Source organism: Hypanus sabinus, chromosome 1 (assembly GCF_030144855.1).
Source record: "Hypanus sabinus isolate sHypSab1 chromosome 1, sHypSab1.hap1, whole genome shotgun sequence".
Lineage (NCBI taxonomy): Eukaryota > Metazoa > Chordata > Chondrichthyes > Myliobatiformes > Dasyatidae > Hypanus > Hypanus sabinus.
The window spans coordinates 207,868,987-207,894,875 of record NC_082706.1 but is presented as its reverse complement, the minus strand read 5'-3'; the positions used below and the strand labels follow the sequence as shown (position 1 = coordinate 207,894,875).

The 25,889-nt window shown below is 42.4% G+C and overlaps 1 protein-coding gene across 2 annotated transcripts in view; it reads right to left on the bottom strand.

The window, feature by feature from the left end:
- Positions 1 to 975: 975 nt before the first annotated feature.
- dscc1 (DNA replication and sister chromatid cohesion 1) overlaps positions 976 to 25,889 on the bottom strand; it is an 83,678-nt gene continuing 58,764 nt past the window's right edge. The window contains exons 7-9 of one of the 2 annotated variants that reach the window (XM_059957621.1): positions 23,054 to 23,208; positions 10,452 to 10,600; positions 976 to 2,905 (exon numbers count right to left, since the gene is read on the bottom strand). In XM_059957621.1, coding sequence (XP_059813604.1) covers positions 2,800 to 2,905; positions 10,452 to 10,600; positions 23,054 to 23,208 — 410 coding nt within the window. In that variant the 3' untranslated portion in view covers positions 976 to 2,799. The remainder of the gene's footprint in view (positions 2,906 to 10,451; positions 10,601 to 23,053; positions 23,209 to 25,889) is intronic. The other variant, XM_059957702.1, reaches the window with a different exon arrangement.

Below are 25,889 nucleotides of genomic sequence, written 5' to 3'. Positions count from 1 at the left end.
ATTTACATACATTGATAATAAATTTACTTTGAACTCCACAGTAGGGTAGCGGTTAGTGTAACACACACAAAATGCTGGAGGAACTCAGCAGGCCAGGCAGCAACTAGGAAAAGAGTAAAGTTGATGTTTTGGGTCGAAACCCTTTGGCAAGACTGGAGAAAGAAAGCCGAGGCATAAAAATAAAAGGTGCGGAGAGGTGAGAGTGAAGCACAAGAAGCACAAACTTCATAAGTTTTCTGATGACTCTGCCATAGTTGGATGCATCATCAAAGGAGATGAGGCTGAGTACAGGGCTACAGTGGGAAACTTTGTCACATGGTGCGAACAGAATCATCAGCAGCTTAATGTGAAAAAGACTAAGGAGCTGGTGGTGAACCTGAGAAAGGCTAAGGCATCAATGACCCGTTTCCATCCAAGGGGTCAGTGTGGACATGGTGGCGGATTACAAATACCTGGGGATATGAATTAACAATAAACTGGACTGGTCAAAGAACACCAAGGCTGTATACAAGAAGGGTCAGAGCCGTCTCTATTTCCTGAGGAGACTCAGGTCCTTTAACATCTGCCAGACGATGCTGAGGATGTTCTATGAGTCTGTGGTGGCCAGTGCTATCATGTTTGCTGTTGTGTGCTGGGGCAGCAGGTTGAGGGTAGCAGACACCAACAGAATCAACAAACTCATTTGTAAGGCCAGTGATGTTGTGGGGGTGGAACTGGACTCTCTGACGGTGGTGTCTGAAAAGAGGATCCTGTCCAAGTTGCATGCCATCTTGGACAATGACTCCCATCTACTCCATAATGTACTGGTTAGGCACAGGAGTACATTCAGCCAGAGACTCATTCCAGCGAGATGTAACACTGAGCGTCATAGGAAGTCATTCCTGCCTGTGGCCATCAAACTTTACAACTCCTCCCTCGGAGTGTCAGACACCCTAAGCCAATAGGCTGGTCCTGGACTTATTTCCACTTGGCACGATTAACTTATTATTTAATTATTTATGGTTTTATATTGCTTTATTTCTACACTATTCTTGGTTGGTGCAGCTGTAACGAAACCCTATTTCCCTCGGGATCAATAAAGCATGTCTGTCTGATAAAATAAAGAGCTGGGAAGTAAATTGGTAAAAGAACGGAAGGCCATGGAGGAAAGAAAAGAGGGGTGGAGGTTGGGAAACGGTGAAGGAGAGGGAGGGTGTGGGGCATTACTGGAAGTTTGAGAAATCAATGCCATCAGGTTGGAGGCTGACCAAACGGAATATAAGGTGTTGTTCCTCCAACCTAAGTGTGGCCTCATCACAACAGTGGAGGAGGCCATGGATAGACATATCGGAATGGGGATGGAAAGTGGAATTAAAATGGGTGACCAGTGGGAGATCCCACTTGTTCTGGTGGATGGAGTGTAGGTGCTTGGTGAAGCGGTCTCCCAATCTACGTTGGGTCTCACAGATATACTAGAGGCCACTTTGGGAGCATCCAACACAACGTATGACCCCAACAGACTCACAGGTGAAGTGTCACCTCACCTGGAAGGACTGTTCGGGGCCTGAATGGTAGTGGGAAGAGGTGTAGGGGCAGGTGTAGCACATATTCCAGTTGCAAGAAGAGCCAGGAGGGAGATCAGTGGGGAGGGATGAATGGACCAGGGAGCAATCCCTGTGGGTGGAGGGGAGAGATGTGCTTGGTGGTGGAATCTCACTGGAGATGTTGGAAGTTTTGGAGAATTATGTGCTGGATGCAGAGGCTAGTGTGGTGGTACAGGTTTTCTCTTGTTAGTAGTTAGTGTGCTGTTATTACAGCTTGGGCGTCAGGGAATTCGGAGTTCAATTCTGGCATCCTCTGTAAGGAGTTTGTACGTCCTCCCTGTAGAGTGCATGGGTTTTGTCTGGGTGCTCTGGTTTCCTCCCACAGTCTAAAGATGTTACCTGTTAGTAGATTAATTGGTCATTGTAAATTGCCCCAAGATTAGGCGAGGGTTAAATCAAGGGTTGCCGGCTGGTGTGGCTTGAAAGGCCGAAAGGCTTATTCCACACTATCTCTAAATAAATAAATAAATAAATGGAATTGTTCAGTTTATTAACAAATCAGTTCAGATATAATTGGACTTTAAAAAACCTTGTATTGTCATTCATTACAATGCAATCATATGATACCTGCAGGAGTCATGGATCTGTTCAATATCTGCATTGTATTCTGTGTTGTGCGTTTATTTTGGTAACTGGTTACACGGGTGTGGTAAAAGCAAAGGGAATAAGTTTACGTATTTGTGCTTTGCTCGAGGCAATTTGCATCTGGGGGCTGACAGATGTATCTTTTGTTGATCTCTAAATTACATTCAACTTCACTTAGTTACGATCAATTTTAATTGCATGCTTTCTAATTGCTAATAAAGGATCAAATACAGATCTTTAACTTTTGGAACAATTATTGGAGTTGAGGGCGCGTCACACAAATTGGCCAAAACAATATTCATGACGAACAAGTGTCACTGAACAACCACCAATAGGCATATAAGTTTGTATTGTAATTGCAAATAGCAATAAAGAAGGTTTTTTTTGTAATCAAGTATAAATGTTCATAGCATCCACCAGCTCCTTTGACATAATTAGTTGCAGTGTAACTTTTATTTTGGTTGATAAATAAAGAACATATCCTGGCTGTTTATCATGATTTCTGAAAAAATAAAAGTAATGAGGAAGAATGCATGTTAAAATTCCACAACCATGGAAGACTGAGGAACACAAGCAGTTGCAATGTTTGAGACACATCTTCCTGGCAGGTTTTGTGTGTTCGATTTCACCTTCAAACTGGCCTTCTTGAACTGTAAACCTTCACACCATTCTGCACAGATGAACGTGCATGCTTGGTCAGTAGAGACCCAATAGTCTGTTTTTCTCCACATAAACCCCTAATTAAATGAGGAAGAGAATAAAAAGGTTAAAAATTGAAATACAGCCTGCAAAGACATTAAATCATGCCATGACAAAAATGTACACTTTGTTAAAATTTAGATGGCTTTGAATTAACTTTCAGGGAATGAAACAAACATGGAACAAGGATTGTGTACACGCAGTGACCACTTTATTAGGTACACATGATGGCAACTCAACGTATAAAAGCATGCAGACATGGTCAAGAGGTTCAGTTGCTGTTCAGACCAAACATCAGAATTGGGAAGACAAATGATCCAAGTGACTATGACCATAGAATCATTGTTGGTGCCAGATGGGGTGGTTTGAGTATCTCAGAAATTGCTAATCTCCTGGGATTTTCACGCACAACAGTCTCTCAAGTTTACAGAGAATGGTGTGTTTTGAAACAAGCATCTAGTGAGCAGTAGTTCTGTGGGCAAATGCATCTTATTATTGAGAGAGGCCAGAGGAGAATGGCCAGACTGGTTGAAGCTAACAGGACAGTGACAGTAACTCAGATGCCCACACTTTACAACAGTGGGTGTGCAGAAGAGCATCTCTGTATATACAACACATCAAACCTTGAAGTGGACGGGTTACAGCAACAGAAGACCACACCAGGTTCCACTCTTTTACCTACAAGAGTAGTCACTGAGTGTATGTATTATGAACTCTCTGCAGTGTTCAGTAGTCAGTATTCTTCATCACTTAATTTCAGACACAGTATATTTTAATACAACACAAAGTGTTCATTATATTTTACCTTTCCATAAATAATAATTATCATCTTCATTTTCATCACCTTTCATCACTTTCCTTCTCAGACTGGAAGTGGATCACATATTCTTAAAGGTTTTCACTTCATGTGAAACAGAAAATGTCTCCTTTTTTTTACAATCTTCTGTTGTCTGTGGCTGACAATAAGTTGGTCTGATTGAGTTTAGCCTGCTTCTTGCAGGCATCAGAAACTTAAGACAGAGCAGTAGTTTGGTTTACCACACAGTAAGATCATTGCTGATCCTACACCTCATCCATTTCTGATCCTTTGCTATTCAAAAATTTATTACCCTCAGCCTTGTATTCATTTATATCCTTTGGAATAAAAACATCCCAAAAAATCACAACCTTCTAAATAACCAAGCTTTTCAACTCAATTGCAGGACATAATCTCCCTCTGAGACTATGCTGTCTTGTTTTAGACTCTGCAGCTTGAGGAAACAGGCTGCTGGCATCGATCTTATCCATCTCTCTCTGTATACTGTACATTGCTAAAGGATCATCTTTCAACCATACTTCACCTCAGTCCTACTCAGTCTGACCTATAAAGGACTCACCAGTGAAAATCCAGTGAAAATAAATTGCAATTCTCCCAAAACACAGAGAGCTTTCCCTAACAGCAGAGATGAAAACTGCACACTGTTCTCCAGGTGCGGCTTCACAAAAGGAAGACTTCCTTAATATTGTATTCCAACCCACTTCCGAATAAAAGCAACGCACAAAAAATATTTGAGGAACTCAACAAGTCAGGCAGCATCTATGGAAAAAAGCAGTCAATGTTTCTGCCAGAGACCCTTCATCACGACTGGAAAGGAAGGGGGAAGATGCCAGAATAAAAAAGGTGGGGGAGGAGGAGAAAGAGGATAGCTAGAAGGTTATAGGTGGATGGGAAAAGTAAATAGGTGGCAAAGGAGGAATTTGAGAGAAGTGTGGACCATAGTAGAAAGGGAAGAAGGAGCGGATCCAGGGGGATGTGATACACAGGTGAAAAGAGGAAAGAATGCAGTGGGGAATAGAAGGGGGAAGGGGAGGGATTTTTATATAAAAATGGAAGGAGAAATTGATATTCATACCCTCCAGTTGGAGACTACCCAGGATGGAGTACAAGGTGTTGCCCCTCCACCCAGAGGATGGCCTCATCTTGGCACAAGAGGCCATGGATCAACATGCTAGATTGCCAAATAAAGGCAACATATCATTAATCTTCTCAATTACTTTCATAGTCATTTGTAGATACATACATTTGCAGATCAGGGCCTCAGGACCAAAACAGTATTTGTTGTTCAGTCCTAACTGCAGGCAAGAGTCACGAGCAGGCCACAAGAGCAAGGATGGGAATTTTCTTCCCTGCCAGACAGCAGCGAACCAGGAAGAATTTTGTAACATTCCATTAATTTCATGATCACCAGTCTTTTTTTTAATCTAAGGTTTAAACTTCCCAGTTGCCTTGGTTCTTTGGAACCAACATTTCCACATAAATTAAACTTTTGAATTTAATAATATTATGGTAGCTCATTTATATTTTTCAGGCCATAAGACATAGGAGCTGAATTAGGTCACTTGGCCCATCGAGTCTGCTCCACTATTAACATATGGCTGATTTGTTATCCCACTCAAACCTGTTCCCCAGCCTTCTCCCCATAATCATTGGTGTCCTGACTAACCAAGAACTATAAACCTCTGCTTTAAATACATTCAATGACTTGGCCTCCACAACCATCTGTGGCAATGAATTCCACAGATTCACCACTCTCTGAATAAAGAAATTCCTTCTCATCTGTTCGAAATTTTAAAAAAGTTCAAAAGTAAATGTTATCAGAGTACATATATGTCACCACTTACAACCCTGAGATTAATTTTCCTGCAGGCATACTCAGCAAATCTATAGAATAGTAACTAAAACAGGATCAATGAAAGATCAACTAGAGTTCAGAAGACAAAAAGCTGTGCCAATGCAAATATAAATAAATAGCAATAAATAATGAGAAAATGAAATGCTAAGATACGAGTCCTGAAAGTGAAATCATTGGTTGTTCCTCTATTCAGAGGCTGTGCCCTCTGGTTCTGAATTCCGTTAAAGAAATATCCTCTCCACATCCACTCTGTCTAGGCCTTTCCACAGGTTTCAATGAGGACCTTTTATTCTTCTGAACACCAGCAAGTACAGGTCCAGAGCTATCAAAGGCTCCTCATGTGTTAACCCTTTCAGTCCCAGAATTATTCTTGTAAACCTCCTCTGGAAGCTCTCCACTGCCAGCACATCTTTTCTTAGGTAAAAAACCAAAAGCTCAGAATCAGGTTTATTATTGTAAAATATGTTAACTTAGCAGCAGCAGTTCAATGCAATACAGAATATAGAAGAAAAAAAAAACAAAATAAAATAATAAAATAAGTAAATCAATTACAGTATATGCATATTGAATAGATTAAAAATAGTGCAAAATACAGAATATATATTTTAAAAGTGAGGTAGTGTTCAAGGGTTCAATGTCCATTTAGGAATCGGATCGGATGGCAGAGGGGAAGATGCTGTTCCTGAATCGCTGAGTGTGCGCCTTCAGGCTTCTGAACCTCCTACCTGATGGTAACAGTGAGAACAGTGGGCGTTGGAGGTCCTTAATTATGAACGTTGCCTTTCTAAGGTACCGCTCCTTGAAGATATCCTGGGTACCTTATAGCACCCAGGACATTTTTTACTAAACTGCTCACAATACTCCAAGGGCGATCTGACTAATGCCTTAAAGCCTCAGGATCACATCGTTGTTCTTACCAATACCGTATACAGCATAAATCAATGAGCTTTCATTCTGTGAGACAGTCTTTCACTTGTTAATTTAAAAATTGCTGTGTATTCTGCTAATGGCATTTTCAATAAGTTGTGATCTTAATCTTTGATGCACCAAAATGATGTCCTGGGTCTGTACTCACTAGAATTCAGAAGACGATGGAATAGATAGCTTTGTTGCCAAGTTTGCAGATGATATGAAGATTGGTGGAGGGGCAGGTAGTATTAAGGTAACAGAAAGGATGCAGAAAGACTTGAGACAGATTATGCAAATGGGCAAGAAAGTGGCAAATGAAATATAACGTTGGAAAATGCTTGGTCATGCACTTTGGTAGTAGAAATAAATGTGGGACTACTTTCTAAACGGGGAGAAAATCCAGGAATCTGAGCAAATGCCATGTTAGCATTCATCTCAAGAGGTCTAGAATACAAGAGCAAGGATGTGATACTGAGACTTTATAAGGCACTGGTGAGGCCTCACCGTGAGTATTGTTAATAGTTTTGGGCCCCTCATCTGAGAAAATATGTGCTGGCATTGGAGAGGGTCCAGAGGAGGTTCAAAAGGACAAAATCCAGGAATGAAAGGGTTATCATACGAGGAACATTTGATGACTCTGGGTCTGTACTCGCTAGAATTCAGAAAGATGAGGGGGGATCTCATTGAAACCTTTCAAATGTTGAAAGGCCTAGACAAAGTAAATGTGGAAAGGATGTTTCCCATGGTGGGAGAGTCTAGGACAAGACGGCACAGCCTCAGGATAGAGGGACACCCTTTCAAAACAGAGATGCAGAGAAATTTCTTTAGCCAAAGCTGGTGAATTTGTGGAATTTGTTGTCACAGGCAGCTGTGGAGGCCAGGTCATTGGGCGTATTTAAGACAGAGATTGATAGGTTCTTGATTGGATACGGCATCAAAGGTTACAGACAGAAGGACAGGAACTGGGGTTGGGGAGGAGATAGAAATAAAGTATTAGCCATGATTGAATGGCAGAGCAGACTAGATAGGCAAGATGGCCTAAATCTGCTCCTATGTCTTACAGTCTAAAATGCTTTCCATTTCCTGGTAAGATATAAAGTAAATCAACATAACTAAAGACTGTCTCTGCAGTTATAAGGACCTCGAGAAAAAATCAAGGTATATCATTCACCATAAACACAAGAGATTCTGTAGATGTTAGAAATCTTGAGCACACACACAAAATTCCGGAGAAACTCAGCAGGTCAAGCAGCAACTATGAAGGGGAATAAACAGTTGACATTTCGAGCCAGGTCTCAGCCTGAAATATCGACTGTTTATTTCCCTACATGGATGTTGCCTGTCTCACTAAGTTCCTACAGCATTTTGTATGTGTGAATCATTCATCAGGTGCATCAAGCTGAGGATGGATGTGAGTGCTGCAGGCTTTCCTTTCGCATTCACATGCCTTACTCTACCATCACAGACGATGACACATTGACGCAGCCTTTTTCACAGGTCAGAGATGTAACTGCACACGGCAGGTTTAAGTAACAGGTTATAGTCTCATTTTCAAGCTTGCCTGGTGCTGCTCCAGGACTTGAGGACCTGAGTTACAGGAAATGTTTAAGTAGGTTAAGACTTTACTTCATGGAATGTAAAGTAATGAAATGTAGTTAATGAAGAATAAACTGAGGATGTGAGAATGCAAAATGTTGAGAAATGAGCAGCAGATGGATTGAATTTCCAAGACTCCTGTGGACCACTTAGCTGAGTTCCCCCTCAGGTACCCCAAAAAATTGCACCTTTCACCCTAAGCTTAAGTCATCTAGTTTTAGTATCACCCATACTCAGTGGAAAAAGCCTGCTGGAATTTACCTTATCTACACCCCTCATAATTTTGTATACTTCTATCAAATCTCCCCTCATTCTCTCACTCCAGGAGATAAAAGTTTTAACCTATTTAACCTTTACCAATAACTAAAATCCTCAAGCCTCAATGACATCCTTGTAAATTTTCCCTGCACTTTTTCTATCTCATTGATAAATTTTCCGTAGGTAAATGACCAGAATTACACACAATACTCCAAATTAGTCCTCACCAAGTCTTATACAACTTCAACATTACGTCCCAACTCCTGTACTCAACACCCTTATTTATGAAGGCCAATATAACTTGGTGTTTCATATACAAGGACACCTAGATCTCTCTGTAGTCCACTCACTTGCAATCTCTATTTCAATAACAGAGAAACTATCTTTTGATTCTTTTTACCAAAGTTCCTGACCATATACTTCCTTTCATGTGCCAAATTTTTTGCTTACTTACAGTAACTATAATTATTCACTCCCCTTGGAAATGTTCATGTTTTATTGTTTTAAAACATTGAATCACAGAGGATTTAATTTGTTTTTTCTGACCAACAGAAAAAGACTTCCATGTCAAAGTGAAAATAGATCTCTACCAAGTGATCTAAATTAATTATAAACATAAAATGTAAAATAATTGATTGCATAACGATTCACTCTCTAAACATGACACATCAAATCATTACTGGTGCAGCCAGTTGGTTTTAGAAGTCACATAATTAGTTAAATGGAGATCACTTGTGTGCAGTCAAGGTGTTTCAATACACCTGTATCTGGAAGATCCAACTGCTGGTAAATCAGTATCCTGGCAAAAACTACACCACGAAGGCAAAAAACACTCCAAGCAACTCCACAAAAAGGTTATAAAAACCACCAGGCAGTAGATGGATGCAAGAAAGTTTCCAAGTCACTTAATTTCCCTTGGCGTACTGTGAAGTCAATCATCAAGAAATGGAAAGAATGTGGCACAGCTGTAAATCTGCCGAGAGCAGGCCGTCCTCAAAAACTGAGTGACTGTACAAGAAGGGGACCAGTGAGGGAGGCTACCGAGAGACCCGTGACAGCTCTGGAGGAGTTACAAGCTTCAGTGTCTGAGATGGGAGAGACTGTGCATACAGCAACTGTTGCCCGGGTGCTTCATCAGTCACAGCCTTATGGGAGAGTGGCAAGGAGAAAGCCACTGTTGGAAAAAAACTAATTTGAAATCTCAACTAGAGTTTGCCGGAAGGCACGTGGGAGACTCTGAAGAAGGTTCTATGGTCTGATGAAAAAAAATTGAGGTTTTTGGCCATCTGACTAAACGCTATGTTTAGCACAAGCCAAACACCGCACATCAAAAATGCACCATCCCTACTGTGAAGCATGGTGGTGGCTGCATCATGCTGTGGGGATGCTTCACGGCAGCAGGCTCTGGAAGGCTTGTGAAGGTAGATGATAAACTGAATACATCAAAATACAGGGAACTCCTGGAAGAAAACCTGAAGTCTGCAAGAGAACTGCAACTTCAGAGAAGATTTGTGTTCTAGCAAGACAATGGCCCCAAGCAGAAAGCCAATCCTACAAAGCTACACAGCTTAAAAACAACAAAGTTAATGTCACGAAGTGGCCAAGTCAGAGGCCAGACCTCAATCGAATTAAGAATTTGTGGCTGGACTTGAAAAGGGTTGTTCACTCACGATCCCCATGCAATCTGACAGAGCTTGAATAGTTTTGTAAAGAAGAATGGGGACAAATGGCAGTGTCCAGATGTGCAAAGCTGATAGAAACCTATCCACACAGACTCAAGGCTGTAAATGCTGCCAGAGGTGCATCTACTAAATACTGACTTGTAGGGGTTGAACAATCATGTAATCAATTATTTTGTGTTTAATAATTGTAATAAATTTAGACTAATCTATAGAAATTTGTTTTCACTTTGATACGAGTCTTTTCTGTTGATCAGTGTCAAAAAGCCAAATTAAATCCACTGTGATCCAATATTGAAAAACAACAAAACATGAAAACTTCTTTGGGGGGGGGGGGGAGGAGAAGGTAGTGCTTTTTATAGGCACTGTAATTCTTAATTCGCCTCTTCATATCCTGTTGCAGAGTCCAAATATCATCACCACAACCTTTGCAATAATTCAGAATTCATGTCACTATCGAAACTACTCACTGGATGTATGGAGCAATATCATCTTCTGTCCATTTCTCCCTGATGTTAAAGAGACTGTTGAATCGATCCTGTATGCTCTCTGACAGATCCTCCACATGTAACTGGAAAATCACCTGCGGCCTTGAATTTCTATCCACAAGAGCAACACCCTGCAGGACAGGCAAGACCAATGGTATACAAAAAAAAAATGAATTTTAAAAGCAGTTTCATTTGCAATTGAATGATAAATTTCCACTAACCAGCCACTTATGTGTGTGTGTGTGTGTGTGTGTGTGTGTGTGTGTGTGTGTGTGTATATATCACAAAGCTTTACAATTCAATTCCTGCCACTGTAAAGAATTTGTACATTTTCCCCTTGATCATGTGCATGTGAGTTTCCTCCAGGTGCTCCGGTTTCCTCCCACATTCCAAACAACATACATTTGGGGTTAATGAGTTATGGGCATGCTATGTTGACGCAAGAATTGTGGCAGCACCCAAGGGCTATCTGCAGCACAATCCTCAGATTGTATAATGGAAACAATGTATTTCACCGTATGCTTCAATGTACATATGACTAAGATAATCTCTTTCATTTAATCAGCTGTAAAATGGCTTTAGCAGTCCAAGTTTCCAAGTAACTTGTAAGCAAGTGCTCCTCAATGTGAAACTGCCAGTGAACAAAGCACTTAATGAGTAGATCTGCTGATCTCAATACTGAGCCTGGAGAAGGTAAAAATGAGTGAGCTACAGTTCCTACCCCTGTGCGAGCGCAGGATTGGGGTCAGCTACTGTTCCATGTGGGGAATATTGGAAGCCCTAGATGGAACTGACAAGGAGAGGATGTCTCCAATAGGGCCAGAGGGCAAAGCCTCAGATTACGTCTCTTTAGAACAGAGATGAGGAGGATTGTTTTTTAGCCAATGGGTGGTGAATCTGTGGAATTCGTTGCCACAGACGGCTGTGGAGGCCAAATAGATTTAAAGCAGAGGCTGATAGGTTCAAGGTCATCAGAGGTTACAGGGAGGACTAGGTGAATGAGACTGAGAGAGAAAATACATCAGCCATGATGAAATAGCACAGCAGATCAATGGGCCAAATAGCCTAATTCGTCTGATGGTCTTATGGATGAAAAGCACTGCTTCCACACATGGAAAAAAGCTCAACAGAAGTACTTGTATCCTAGAAGAGAATAAGTTAAGTAATCTTAAAAACAATTCCTGCTCAATCATACTGTTGTACTTTTGGCAGGATATGGCTTTACCTTACAGTTACATGTGAAATCTGGAATTCAGGGGAGGCTTGGGGCAAATTTCCACTACACACCGTACCTGTAGAGTAATTCCCTGATTTATCATTCTTCACCATCATGGTTTTGACTTCTTAGGATACACATCTTTAACTTATGGAACTATAATACACTGTAAGAAATAGTGCACCGCTTTTTGTGCACAAGTGTTCAATGAACCAAAATACTTTCATTGCATCTTGCTCAGGCTTTAAATTTACAAAATATTTTTAACAAACGGTCTTCTAATAAATTATCACTTTGATAAATCAAGAACTCACTTTGTTGAGTATTTGTCTATCAGAAGAGCTTTCAAGATACAATACAGTGGATTCCAGTTAATTGGGACCAGTTCATTTTCACCCAATTAAGCAGCTGTCCCAATTAGCTGAAGTTTCATGGAAATCATTATAAAGGTATAAAACAAATTCTGTATTTAAATGAAATACAGAACAAATTACAACATTACCAATATTACTAGAGTACTATAAAACTGTGTATTAGTTCCTAATAGTTATTGATGGAGGAATTCAGCTGCATCAAATTCTTCCCAATGTCAGGGTCACAGTTGAGTACTCTGCTGAATCACAGCCTCTAAGAAACATAATTTTTTTAAATTGCATCAGCAGTAAGCAGGAGAAGGCAAATGTGTTCCCCCACACAGAAATTTACCACTGTCGTTCACTTCAGTTAGAGATCCGATACTGGTCGAAGCATTGCATAGCATTATGAAAAATGCTCCAAAATCTGGGCCTCTGTACCTCCATCCACTACTGGATCATTGACTTCCTCATTGGGAGACCACACTCAGTACAGAACAGAATTAGCTGTTTCCACTTGGGAAAAAGTTTCTGGCTATCCATTCGATCTACGCCTCTTATCATTTTATTTACTTCTATCAAGTCACCTCTCGTCCTCTTTTGTTCCAAAGAAAAAACCCTTGCTCACTCAACCTATCCTCATAGACAACCTCTCTGATCCAGGTATCATCCCCTGCACCCTCTCTAAAGCTTCCACATCCTTCATATAATGTGACCAGAAGTAAACAGACAGGAGTGTGGTCTAACCAGGGTTTTATAAAGCTGCAACATTACTTTGCCCCTCTTGAACTCAATCCCTCGACTAATGAAGTCCAACTTAACATATACATTAACTTGTGTGGCAAATTAGAGGTATCTATGGATGTGACACCCAAGATCCCTCTGTTCCTCCTGTTATGAATGTGCCACAACTCTGAGGGGCCGAAGGGTACAAAGGAGCCCCCTCCTTTTCGAGAATCGCAAGATCACTATTAATTCGGGTCTGGGACCCAGGAAATGAGAGAGAATCCTAAAGGTTTTTGGACTGTGTCCTGGCCCCTCAGCAAGACAAAGCCACGGATAGCAGCATTGCCTCTTGGAGACGGAATTGTGTATTGAGTACTGTACTATTCATTGAAGCCCTCAGGGAATGACCAGAGTGGGCTGGTTGAGGGATTGCATCATCCCAACCTGATTGACATCTGAGACCCCGTAAGTAAGGATAAAAGAGGGTCTGGGGAACAACCCCTTTAGATGCACCAGGAGAAACGCTAGAAATCCCGTGACAGCGTTTTAATAGCGACAGCCAGTGGGGACTTGTGTGTGTGTCCATCCTTGCCCGGATGACGAGTCTTCCATGGAACGGCTTAGCTAAAGGACCGACTACACAAACGGAACTCTCGAAGGATCAACATCATAAAAAGGAAAAAGCTGGCAAGTTTCTAAAATCTCTCTCTTGACTCTAACCAAAGGCTGCAGCCTGAATGAATTAAGTGACTTTGATATTTCCATCGGACAATACATTGTCCCCTAGACAACGATAGAGCTTATTTCTTATTGATTATCATTATACCCGCACTTTTAGATTTTGTATTGATGACGTGTTGTATCTGTATGTTTGCATTTATATTATTTTTGTGTATTTTTACCAACAAATACTGTTAAAAATAGTACCATCAGACTTCAACGGACCTCTCTATCTTTGCTGGTAAGTGACTCAGTTACGGGGTTCGTAACACTCCACAACAGTAAGAATCCTGCCACTAAACCAGCCTTCTTCCTTCAAATTCGACCTTCCAAAGTGAATCACTTCACACTTTCACGAGGAAATCTGCAGATGCTGGAAATTCAAGCAACATACACAAAATGCTGGTGGAACGCAACAGGCCAGGCAGCATCTATAGGAAGAAGTGCAGCTGACGTTTCAGGCCGAGACCCTTCGTCAGGACTAACTGAAAGAAAAGATAGTAAGAGATTTGAAAGTAGGAGGGGGAGGGAAAGATCCGAAATGATAGGAGAAGACAGGAGGGGGAGGGATGAAGCTAAGACCTTGAAAGTTGCTTAGCAAAAGGGATACACAGATGGAGAAGGGAGAGGATCATGGGATGGGAGGCCTAGGGAGAAAGAAAGGTGGAGGGGAGCACCAGAGGGAGATGGAGAGCAGGCAAAGAGTGATTGTGAGAGGGACAGAGAGAGAGAAAAGAAAAAAAGGGGGAAAATAATAAATAAAGAATGGGGTAAGTAGTGGGGGGGCATTAATCTGAAGTTAGAGAAATCAATGTTCATGCCATCAGGTTGGAGGCTACCCAGACAGAATATAAGGCGTTGTTCCTCCAACCTCAGTGTGGCTTCATCTTGACAGTAAAGGAGGCCAGATTAAGCGACACCTCCCCCTCCCACTTTCAAATCTCTTACTATCTCTTCTTTCAGTTAGTCCTGACAAAGGGTCTCGGCCCGAAACATTGACTGTACTTCTTCCTATAGATGCTGCCTGGCCTGCTGCATTCCACCAGCATTTTCAGTGTGTCACTTCACACTTTTCCAGGTTGAACTCCATCTGATCCTTTCATTAAATATCATGCATTGTTTCAAACTGCTCACTTTTGCTAAAATTTCTGCGTCTTGAACATTGTGTGCATCGACTGAAAAGAAATTGTAAGAGGAATCGTTTTGGAAGAACCTATGCAGAATTTGGAAGAAACTATGCAGATTAAAAGCACACAGAAGGTTCACTAGGCTGATTTCTGGCATAAAGGTTTTCAGCAGATTGTGCCCATAATGAATCAAAGTTGAGATGAATGAGAGATGAACTTATTGAAACATGAAAGAACCTGAGGAAGATTCACATGATAGATCCTTGAAGTGCCAGGCAGAGTTCAGAATATAAGGTCATCCATTTAAGTTGAAACGACAAAGAATTCCTTCTCTTAGATGGCCTTGAACCTCAAGCCGGTAAAGAGAGCAGTGGTGAGACACCGAGGCGCATTACAAGCAGCAAACAAAACTACTAACTATTCAATTAATTACAATTTTTCTGGACTACGTTCACTGCCATCCACACAGCCTGTAATTTCCCATTGGGAGTTGTGCTTTTGAACCGTTGACACAATCTCACATTTTTGTGCTATCCTGGAGGATTCAGTGAATGGGACTCTCGAAAAAGTAGTTACGGCCACGGCAGCCATTGTTGGACACGTGCCTGCTACATGGGCATCAGCTTTCGTGGCCCAGCCACGAGAGCAAAAAAAAACCCTAAGTTTGGCCGATTTAGACACTGAGGCAGATTTTTAAAGTCAAGGTGTCGAGGCTGAAGGCAGAGGATGAACCGGTGTTCAGCTCTGTACTCTGCAAGGTTCACTCACTTCAGCACTGAAATAACTCGACAGCTGTGGCCTGCAACCATCGGCATTCACCTCAGCATGAACTGGCTCCATGGCTATGGTCTGCAACCACTGCACTCCAGGACCAGTTTCACTCTGCTCAGTGTCGAACTGGCTCTGGACTCACTTTAGGCTCATATTCTGTGTTTATTTGTTTACTTTTTGAATGTTTACACGATTTGTTCTCTTTTTTTTCCGCACACTAGGTGTTTGACAGTCTTTGTTATTTAGGATTTTTAATGGGTTCCATTGTGTTTCTATGTTGTGGGTAGCTGCAAAAACATGAATCTCGAGGCAGTATACAGTATACATAATTTGATAATAAAGGTACTTTGAAGTCTCTAACCTGAGAACTGTGGAAATAGTCATTGAGTATATTCAAGACAGAAATGGAGACACATTACACCTACGTAGGAATCAGGAGATGGGGCTGATTGGCCTACCTTGCTTCTTTTTTTTACATCATCTTACAGAATAATTTTTTTGCCAAAACGAAGCCCACTTTCTACTTATAGAAAGTACCAGTACCGTAGAGCACACAGCGAGTTCCTCCCTTGGTCAGGGTTGACCATGGATGTTGCATCCTAGCTGTCTATGTGATATGCAAGCCAGGACAGCACGATGGAATGAAAGCTGATGCCCATGTAGCAGGCTCCCCGCTCCACACAGCTGATGAATCCAAAGGAAACCCAGAGACTGATAGAGTTTGGCAGTGGCAGTGTCACAGGAGTTGCCAGTCAGTGTTGGACTCAACATAGGACTGCCTTAGGGACTCCAGCTCCAGATTTTTCCCGTCAGGGGTTACTTCCAAAACTTACCCCATGAGTAGGTATAGCCACAAGGCAGCTGAGGTTTAAGATGAGAGTTTTCCTTCTCTTAGATGAGCTGCCAACCATGCCTGAAGAGCCCCATCTGCCCGAAGTGACTGGATTTAAGGAGCCAGTAACCTGCCTTTGCCCCTTCTCCTGTCTGCAGAAATGGTTTCACCGGCTTAGTAGCTAAACCACATGCAAAGGCCAAGCGCTGGACTTGGTTATCAAGGGCTATTTGAGACACACACTACAGGGAGCATTTAATAGGTCATGGGATCTTATCCCCACTACAACCCCCAGCTATAACAAATTTAAGGAACCTTAAGCAGACAGTGACTGCTAACAAATTCAACTTCTGGTTAACATCTATTCAGAGGACGCAAACATAAATAGCAGTGTAAGCCACGTTCTACAGGGCAGTTTTCAAGGTTTCCATGGTAATACCTTTGAAATGCAAGAGCCTGATTTATTTACTACCTACTATTATTTAAAACACACAAACAAAGCACTTAGACATAAAAACAAATCTATTCATCAAACTGATGAGCTTAGTGTCAGAGAGACAGTGTTAACAATTACTTAGACATGCAGCATGGGACAGGTCTTCCCGACCCTTCGAGCTGCATCACCCAGCAACCCACCAATTTCATCCTAGCCTAATCACCGGATAATTTACCTGAAGACCATAAGATGACAAATCTTTCAGAGTTCTTCGAGGACGTGACAAGCAGGGTGGACAAAGGAGAGGCAGTGGATGTCATTTACTTGGATATTTTGATAAGGTGCCACACATGAGGCTGCCTAACAAGATAAAACCCTATGGTGTTACAGGAAAGATACTGGCATGGATAGAGGAATGGCTGACAGGCAGGAGGCAGCGAGTGGAAATAAAAGGGGCCTTTTCTGGTTGGCTGACAGTGACTAGTGATGTTCCTCAGAAGTCCGAATTGGGACCGCTACTTTTCACATTATTTGCCGATGATTTGGATAATGGAATTCTTGGCTTTGTAGCAAGTTTGCAGATGATACAAAGACAGGTGGAAGGGTATGTAGTGCTGAGGAAGCAATGCGATTGCATCAGGACTTAGTCAAATTGTAAGAATGGGCAAAAACATGGCAGTGTTGGGAAACATAAAACAATGCATTTTGGTAAAAGGAACAATGATGGAGACTATTATCTATATGGGGAGAAGGTTCAAACATCAGAAGTGCAGAGTGACTTGGGAGTTCTCGTGCAAGACTCCCAGAAGGTTAATTTATAGTTTGAGGAGGCAAATGCAATGTTGGCATTTATTCCAACAGGAATAGAACATAAAAGCAAGGAGATAATGCTGAGCCTTTATAAAACACTAGTCAGGCTGCACTTGGAGTACTGTCAACAGTTTTGGGCCCCATATTTCAGAAAGAATGTGCTGTCATTGGAGAGGGTCCAGAGGAGGTTCAGAAGGATGATTCCAGGAATGAAAGGGTTAACATACAAGGACCGTTTGGCAGCTTTGGATTTGTACTTACTGGAATTTAGAAAATGAGGTGGGATCTCATTGAAACATACTAAATGTTGAAAGTTAGGGTGGATATGGAGAGGACATTTCCTCTGGTGGGGGTATCCAGAACTAGAGGACACAGCCTCAAAACTGAGGTGACCTTTGAGAACAAAGGTAAGGAGGATTTTTTTTAGCCAGAGAATAGTGAATCTGTGGGATGCTCTGCCACAGACTGCGGTAGAGACTGTCCATGGGTATACTTGGCAAAAGTTGATCGTTTCCTGATTGGTCAGGGCTTCAAAGGATATGGCACGAAAGCAGGTATATGGGGTTGAGTGGCATCCAGGATCAGCCATGATGGAATGTTGGAGCAGACTCGATGGGCTGAATGGCCTAATTCTGCTCCCATATCTAATGGTATTATATCAGAGCAGAATTAGGCCTTTTGGCCCATCGCATCTGCTCCACCATTTCATCATGGCTGACCCATTTTCCCTCTCAGCTCCAATCTCCTGTGTTCTCTCCATATCCCTTCATGACCTGACCAATCAAGAATTTATCAACCTCTGCCTTAATTATCCATAAAGCCTTGGCATCCACAGCTGCCTGTGGCAAAGAATTCCACAGACACACCACTCTCAGGCTAAAGAAATTCCTCCTCATCTCCGTTTTAAAAGGACACCCCTCTATTCTGAGGCTGTGTCCTCTGGTCTTAGACTCTCCCACCATAGGAAACATCCTCTCCACATCCATTCTATCAAGGCCTTTCATCACCTGATACGTTTCAATAAGGTCACCCCTCTTTCTTTTGAACTCCAGTGTATACAGGCCCAGAGCCATCAAACACTCTTCATATGACAAGCCTTCCAATCCTTGACTAATTTTCATGAACCTTTGAACCCCCTCCAGTTTCAGCACATCCTTTCTAAGATAAGGGGACCAAACCTGCTCACAATACTCCAAGTGAGGTACCACCAGTGCTTTATAAAGTTTCAACATCACATCCTTGCTTTTACAATGACCAATTACGTACTGACAGGTCTGTCATTGCCCAGCAACCCACTGGTTTCACCCTAGACTAATCACAGGACAACTTGTACTGACCAATTAACCTACTAACCTGTACATATTTGGATTGTGGGAGGAAAACCGGAGCACTCAGAGGAAATCCACACATAAATAGGAAAGAACATACAACCTTTCTTAAAGGGAACACTAGAATTGAACTCCAAACTTCAGCGCCCTGAGCTGCAATAGCATCATGCAACCTACGATGCTACTGTGGCACAAATGTACCACAAGTAATCTGTATGATATGAGATTCCAACGTTGTCAAAAAGCTGAGGGAAAATGAAGGAAGCAGGGAGGGATAGGGGTTAAAAGATACTATATCTCATGACAACACAGCCACAGAACTGTAGAAAAAGCTTGTTGAAAGCAGCTAAGGGTAGAGCCAAAGTAATGTCAGGAGAAGGGTCCAATGAAATGAAAAGCAAAAAATTGCAGCTGTTGGAAATCTGAAATAAACACAAAAAGAATAGGAAATCCTCAACAGGACAGGCAGCTTTTGTGGGATGAGAAGATGCATTAATGCTTCAAGTTGAGGATTTATCATCAGTATTAGCTACCAAGGGTTCTCATGAAAAGGACCAACTGAAAATAAGACCATTTTAAATAAAATTTAAATACAGCAATTATCTCATGTTCATCTGGAACATGGTCATCTCAACAATACATACCTACCGTAATGTGGGGGCATGGTAACGTAACAGTTAGCACAACACTTTGCAGCACTGGCTGCAAGATCATGGTTCAATTCCAGCTGCTCTCTATGAGGAGATTGTACAAACGGTATGTTCTCCCCATGATTACATGGACTTCCTCCTGGTGCTCCAGTTTTCTCCCACATTCCAAAGACACATGCATGAGGTTAGCAAGGTATGGGCATGCTGAATTTGCACTGGAAGCATGGCAACACTTGCAGAATGTCCATCACAATCCTCACTGATTTGATTTGACACTAAATGACACTGTATGAACATATGCGTGACAAATAAAGCTAATCGTAATCTAATCTTCCACCTGCAGCACTAACTTTGTTTCTCATCCACAGATTCTGCCTGAACTGCTGAACATCTCCAGTATTTTCTGCTTTGCTTTAGACTTTAAATTCGGTTCAAGATGGCTCTGGTGAGGCACAGACTTGCTGGCACAAAATTACACAAAATGCTGGAGGGACTGAGCAGGTCAAGCTAAGGAAATTAACAAACAGACAACATCTTGGGCCAAAACCCTTCTTCAAGACTGAAAAGGATCAGTCCCTTCCCACCTACATCCACAACATTTCTCATGCCCTCAATCTTCTCAGTAACTTTCAATTCCTTGGACCACGACTCCCTCACCTTCACTTTGTCTGTTCGGTCCCTATACACTTCGACCTCCTATCAAGATGGCCTCAATGCTCTTTGCTTCTTTATTGACAAAAGTACTAACCAATTCCCTCCAACACCACCCTCCTCTGTCTGGCAGAGCTGGTCCTCGTTCCAGCTATTTTTCCCTCTCTCCTTCCACGTTTGAGTAGCCATGAGCACCCACAGGAGCCATACCTATGCCTGCCTCTTCACTGGCTACACAGAACAGTTTCCCCGGTAATACTCCCCAATTCTTCTTCCGGTACATTGACAATTGCACTAGTGCTGCTTCACACACCCATACTGAGCTTGTCATCTTTTATAAACCTACCGATCCCACGGTTATCTTGACTATATGCCTTCCCACCGTGTCTCCTGTAAAAATGCTACTCCCTTTTCCCAGTTCCTTCACCCCCGCCACACCTGTTCCAAGGTCGTGGTTTTTTGTTCCAGGACATCAGAGATGTCCTCCTTCTTCAAAGAATGGGGTTTCCATTCCCCCACTATTGTTGCTGCTCTCATGCGCACCTCCTCCATTTCCTGAACATCTGCGCTCACCCCATCTTTCTGCCTCCTCTAACAGTGATAGAACAGTCCTGTTGTCCTCACCTACCACCCCATCAGCCTCCGCATCCAACACATCATCATCCACAACTTCTGCCACTTCCACAGGGATCCTACCACTAAACATCCTTGCCACCCCCCCCCACCTCCAGCAGGGATCACTCCTTCCACAATTCCCTTGTCCATTTGTCGTTCCCCACTAATCTCACCCCCAGCACTTCCTAAGTGCTACGCTTGTCCATGCACTCCTCCCTCACCTCCATTCAGGGCCCCAAACAGGTCCTTCCAGATGAGGTAACACTTTCCCTACAAAGCTGCTCGGGTCACCTATTGCATCCAGTGCTCCCAATGAAGTCTCCTCTAGACTGGTGAGACCCATTGAAAATTTGGGGGGCAGTGGGGGGGGGAGTGGGAAGGTAGGTGTAGCTGTGCAGTTCGTCAAACACCTCTGCTCCGCTCCAGTCACCACAAGCAGAACTTCCTGCGGGCCAAACATTCCAATTCCCATCCTTGTTCTGACATGTTAGTCCACAGCCCCTTCTTGTGCCAGGATCAGAAGCAAAACCTTAAATTCATCTGGATACCCTTCAGCCTGATGGCATGAATATCAATTTCTCCTCCTGGTAAAAAAACGATGCCCTGCCCCTCCACTCTTCTTATATTTCCCACTCTGGCCTTTTACCTCTTCTCACCTACCTATCACCTCCCCAGGGTCCCCCTCCTTCCTTTTCTCCTACAGTCCACTCTCCTCTCCTATCAGTTTCCTTCTTCTCCAGCCTTTTACCTTTTCCACCCACTTGCCTTCACCTATCACCTTCCAGCTATCCTCGCCCTCTCTCCACCTTTTTATTCTGGCGTCTTCCTCCTTCCTTTCCAGTTTTGAAGAAGCATCTTGGCCCGAAACATTAACTATTTATCATTTCCATAGGTGCTGCCTGACCTGCTCAGTTCCTCCAGCATTTTTTGTGTGTTATTCCAGATTTTCAGCATCTGCAGACCTTCTTGTGTTTAACTATTAACTACTTCATTATTCTCGAAAGTTACCATTGCAATCTTGTAATGTAACAATGGAAGCCTGTAACTTCCCTTGCAGGGTCGAGCTTTAGAACCACCTGCCATTGCTGTGGTGTGAACTGAAGTCTTGAAGGTGCAGGATGGTTGCTGCATGGTGCGTATGGGGCAAATCGAGGTGCCAGGGCCTGGGCCCAAGAGTGGGGAACAAGCCAATGTTTGACTGCTGGAGTGGACCTGGAGGCAATTCGAAGCCAGGCAATGGGGCCCAGGCTCGTGAGCAAGGAACAAGCCGAGGTGTGACCAATTTAAGTGCCGGCCCAAATTGGTCAGATAGGGTATGGACCGAATCGAATCGGCAAGATTGGGCCTGTGTGCATACCAAAGAGGCAGGGCCCAGGTCTGAGAGCAAGGAATAGGCTCCTGGTTGGCCGATTTAAGCGCCAGGCTAGATTAAAAAGGTCAGGGTGTCGGAGCCAGAGGTGAAGGATGGGCAAGTGTTCAGCTTGCTGCTCCGTGAGGTTTACTCGTCCCTGTGCTGATCTAGGCTGTTGCCTGCAACTGATCAGCTGTGACTGGCTTCTATGGCTGTGCATTCACTTAAGTGAACTTCAGTTCTGAAGGTTATTTACTAATTTTTATTGTTTACACAGTTTGTTTTTTCCTGCACATTGGCTGTTTAATTGCCTTCTTTTTAAGATGGGTTCTATTGGGTTTCTTGGTTTTGTTTTTGTGGCTGCCTGTAAGAAGACAAATCTCAAAGTTGTACATGGTAGACATACTTTGATAATAAATGTACCTTGCACTTTGATCTTTAAAGAATTGCAGTTTTTTTAAACTGATTTTTTTCTTTATACTCTACTACACAGAAAGCAGCCAAGGATGAAGAATTTGCAGATTCCTGCTCACAAGCAAAGATTCAAAAGGTTCATTTTATTGTTAAAGTACAGATGTACAATACAGCTCTGATATTTGTCTCCTCCAAATAGCCATTATACACAGAAAGACCATGAGTGCTGATGAAAGAAAAGACATCAACTGCACCCTCATGCCCCCGCCCCCACTGGCATGAAAAAAAGAAAGAAGCAAAACTCACAGACTCCAAAATCTCCCCTAAGCAAAAAAAAAGTGACAATAACTGTCCCTGACCCCTCAATCTCGGTAAAGAACAGCAATAATAATAACACCATGGGAGCTGGACTCTTTCTCACCCTCTCATTGGTTTGGGTGTATGATCAGTGATGTTTGAGCAGATACTGTAGGAGAATAAAATGGAAATGAGACTGAGTTATCCAAAACTGACCCAGGGCCATCAAGATAAACACCAGCATATCAAATGTTAAACAGAATGACAATCATTCAAGGAATTTTTACCTTGAGTTGATCCAGTCTTGTTGACATGCCCTCAGGTACACTCTGTTGCCACACCTCCTCAAACTCTGACAGATTGAACTTTACGGCATTTTGTAACAGCATCAGCGCAACAGATTTGCAGACTTCATCCTCATTCAAGGCATAAAATACTTCCCCTGTGGAAAATGAAGTTCAGCACTTTGGTCAGTTAAAAATGTGAACATAGAGAAGTACAACACAGGAAGAGGTCCACAATGTTGTACCGAACCAATTAAATTAGTAATCAAATGACCGATTAAACTAATCCCCTCAGCCCATACAATGTCCATCTTTCTATTTCCCCCACATTCATGGGCCTATCTAGCAGCCACCTGAATACCCCTATCACATTTGCCTCGAATACCCCATCACATTTGCCTCCACCAGCATCCCAGGCAGCAAGTTCCAGGCACCCACCACGCTGTATTTAAAAAAATACTTCCCCTCGCATCTTCTATGAACTTATCCCCTCTCACCTTAAATACTTGTCCTCTTGTATTAGACATTTCAAACCTGGAGACAAGATGCTGGCTGTCTACTCTATCTATGCCTCTCATAATCTTATAAACCCCTACCAGGCCTCCACTCAGCCTCCTCGACTCCAGAGAAATCAAAATCTTATAAAGTTCTAGAGCAGTTCATGCAAAATGCTGGAGGAACTTAGCAGATCAACCAGCATTCATGAAAACGAACAAACAGTTGACGCTTTGGGCTGAGACCATCACAACAGGCTTGTGCTTATAAATTTCTATCGGGTCTCCACTCACCCTCCACTACTCGAGAGAAAGCAAGTTTGTCTATGTACTCCTTACAGCACGTGCCCTCTGGTCAGTCTTTTCTGCACCCTCTCTAAAACCACAACAGCTCTGGGGCAACCAGAACTGAATGCAGCATAACCAGAGTTTTATAAAGCTGCAACATAACTTCCTGACCCTTGAGCTCAATTCTTCAACCAATAAAGGCAAGCATATTCCTTCTTTACCATTCTATGAACCTTTGCAGCCATTTTCAGGGAACCGTGAACTTGGACCTCAAGATCCCTCTGTTCATCAACACTGTTAAGGGTGTTGATGACAAAAGGGGTCTTGAGGTCCAAGTTCACAGTTCCCTGAAGGTGGCTACAAATTTGACATGTGCAACACTTCACATTTTGCTGGATTAAATTCCATTTGCTATTTCTCCACCCAAATCTGCAACTGACTGTAATCCACTGTATTCTTTGCTGGTCTTCTATACTATCCACAACACCACCGACTTCTGCATAATTTGCAAATTTACTAACACACCCATCTACGTTTTTATCCAGGTCATTTATATACATCACAAACAGCAGAACAGATCCCTGCAGACCTCTAACAAGAATAAGCCCCATCTACAACCACCTTTCATCTTCAAAGAGCAAGTCAATTCTTAGTCCAAACTGCCAAATCACTGGGGATCACATACATTTTGATCTTCTGGATGAGCCTCCCATGGGGACTCTGTCATGTACTGTACCTTACTACAATCTGCATTTGCAACATCCACATGTTCCAAAAGAGTTCACATACAGATATAAGGACAGAACTAATTTCAGTTTTGATGGATCTATAGCACCCACTTTTTTTCAAATTACATCAAATTTGTTAAAAAGTCCAACATCAAAGATAAGAAAAAAAAACAACTCATAGAAAGATTTCAGAATCAAAGAAACCAAGTTACATGGATTAAGTGGAGAAGCTATTTTCCTTTGAGCAAAAGTGATCAAGAAAAAATTTATTGGAGCGATTTGTAATCAGGAGTCCACATGAGGTAACAGAAAGTGAGGAGAACCATATGACATATTGATTGGAAGAAGAGCTGGGATAATACAAGAAAAATATTTTTCTTAAGTGGCAGCCAGGTCATAGAACATTGAACAGTATAACATAGTACAGGCCCTACAGCCCACAAAGTCGTGCCAACCCTTCAATACACCAAAATCAATCTACTTCTTCTCTCCCACATAGTCCTCCATTTTTTTCATCAATGGGATTGAGTTTAGGAGCCGAGAGGTAAGGTTGCAGTTATATAGGACCCTGGTCAGACCCCACTAGGAGTATTGTGCTCAGTTCTGGTAACCTCACTACAGGAAGGACAGAAACCATAGAAAGAGTGCAGAGGAGATTTACAAGGATGTTGCCTAGACTGGGGAGCATGCCTTATGAGAATAGGTTGAGTGAATTTGGCCTTTTCTCTTTGGAGTGACGTAGGATGAGAGGTGACCTGATAGAGGTGTACAAGATAATGAGAGGCGTTGATTGTGTGGATGGTCAGAGGCTTTTTTCCAGGACCGAAATGGCTAGCACGAGAGGGCATAGTTTTAAGGTGCTTGGAAGTAGATACAGAGAAGATGTCTGGGGTAAGTTGTTTTTATTTTACGCAGAGAGTAGTGAGTGCGTGGAATGGGCTGCAGGTGGATACGATAGGGTGGAGGTGGATACGATAGGGTCTTTTAAGAGACTCCTGGATGGCTACATGGAGCTTAGAAAAATAGAGGGCTATGGGTAAGCTTAGGTAGTTCTAATGTAAGAACATGCTCGGTACAGCTTTGTGGGCCGAAGGGCCTTTATTGTGCTGTAGGTTTTCTATGTTTCTATGTTTTTATCTACAAATGTTTCAACGTGCTAAAGCTAAAAGTTCCGCACACCCACCACTCTCCGAGTAAAAACCTATCTCTGACATGTCCGCTATGCTTTCCCTTGCATGAGCCACTTCCACCTTGAGAAAGTCTCAGGCTATTTACACAATCTATGCCTCTTATCATTTTGTACACCCCTATAAACACACCTCTCATCAT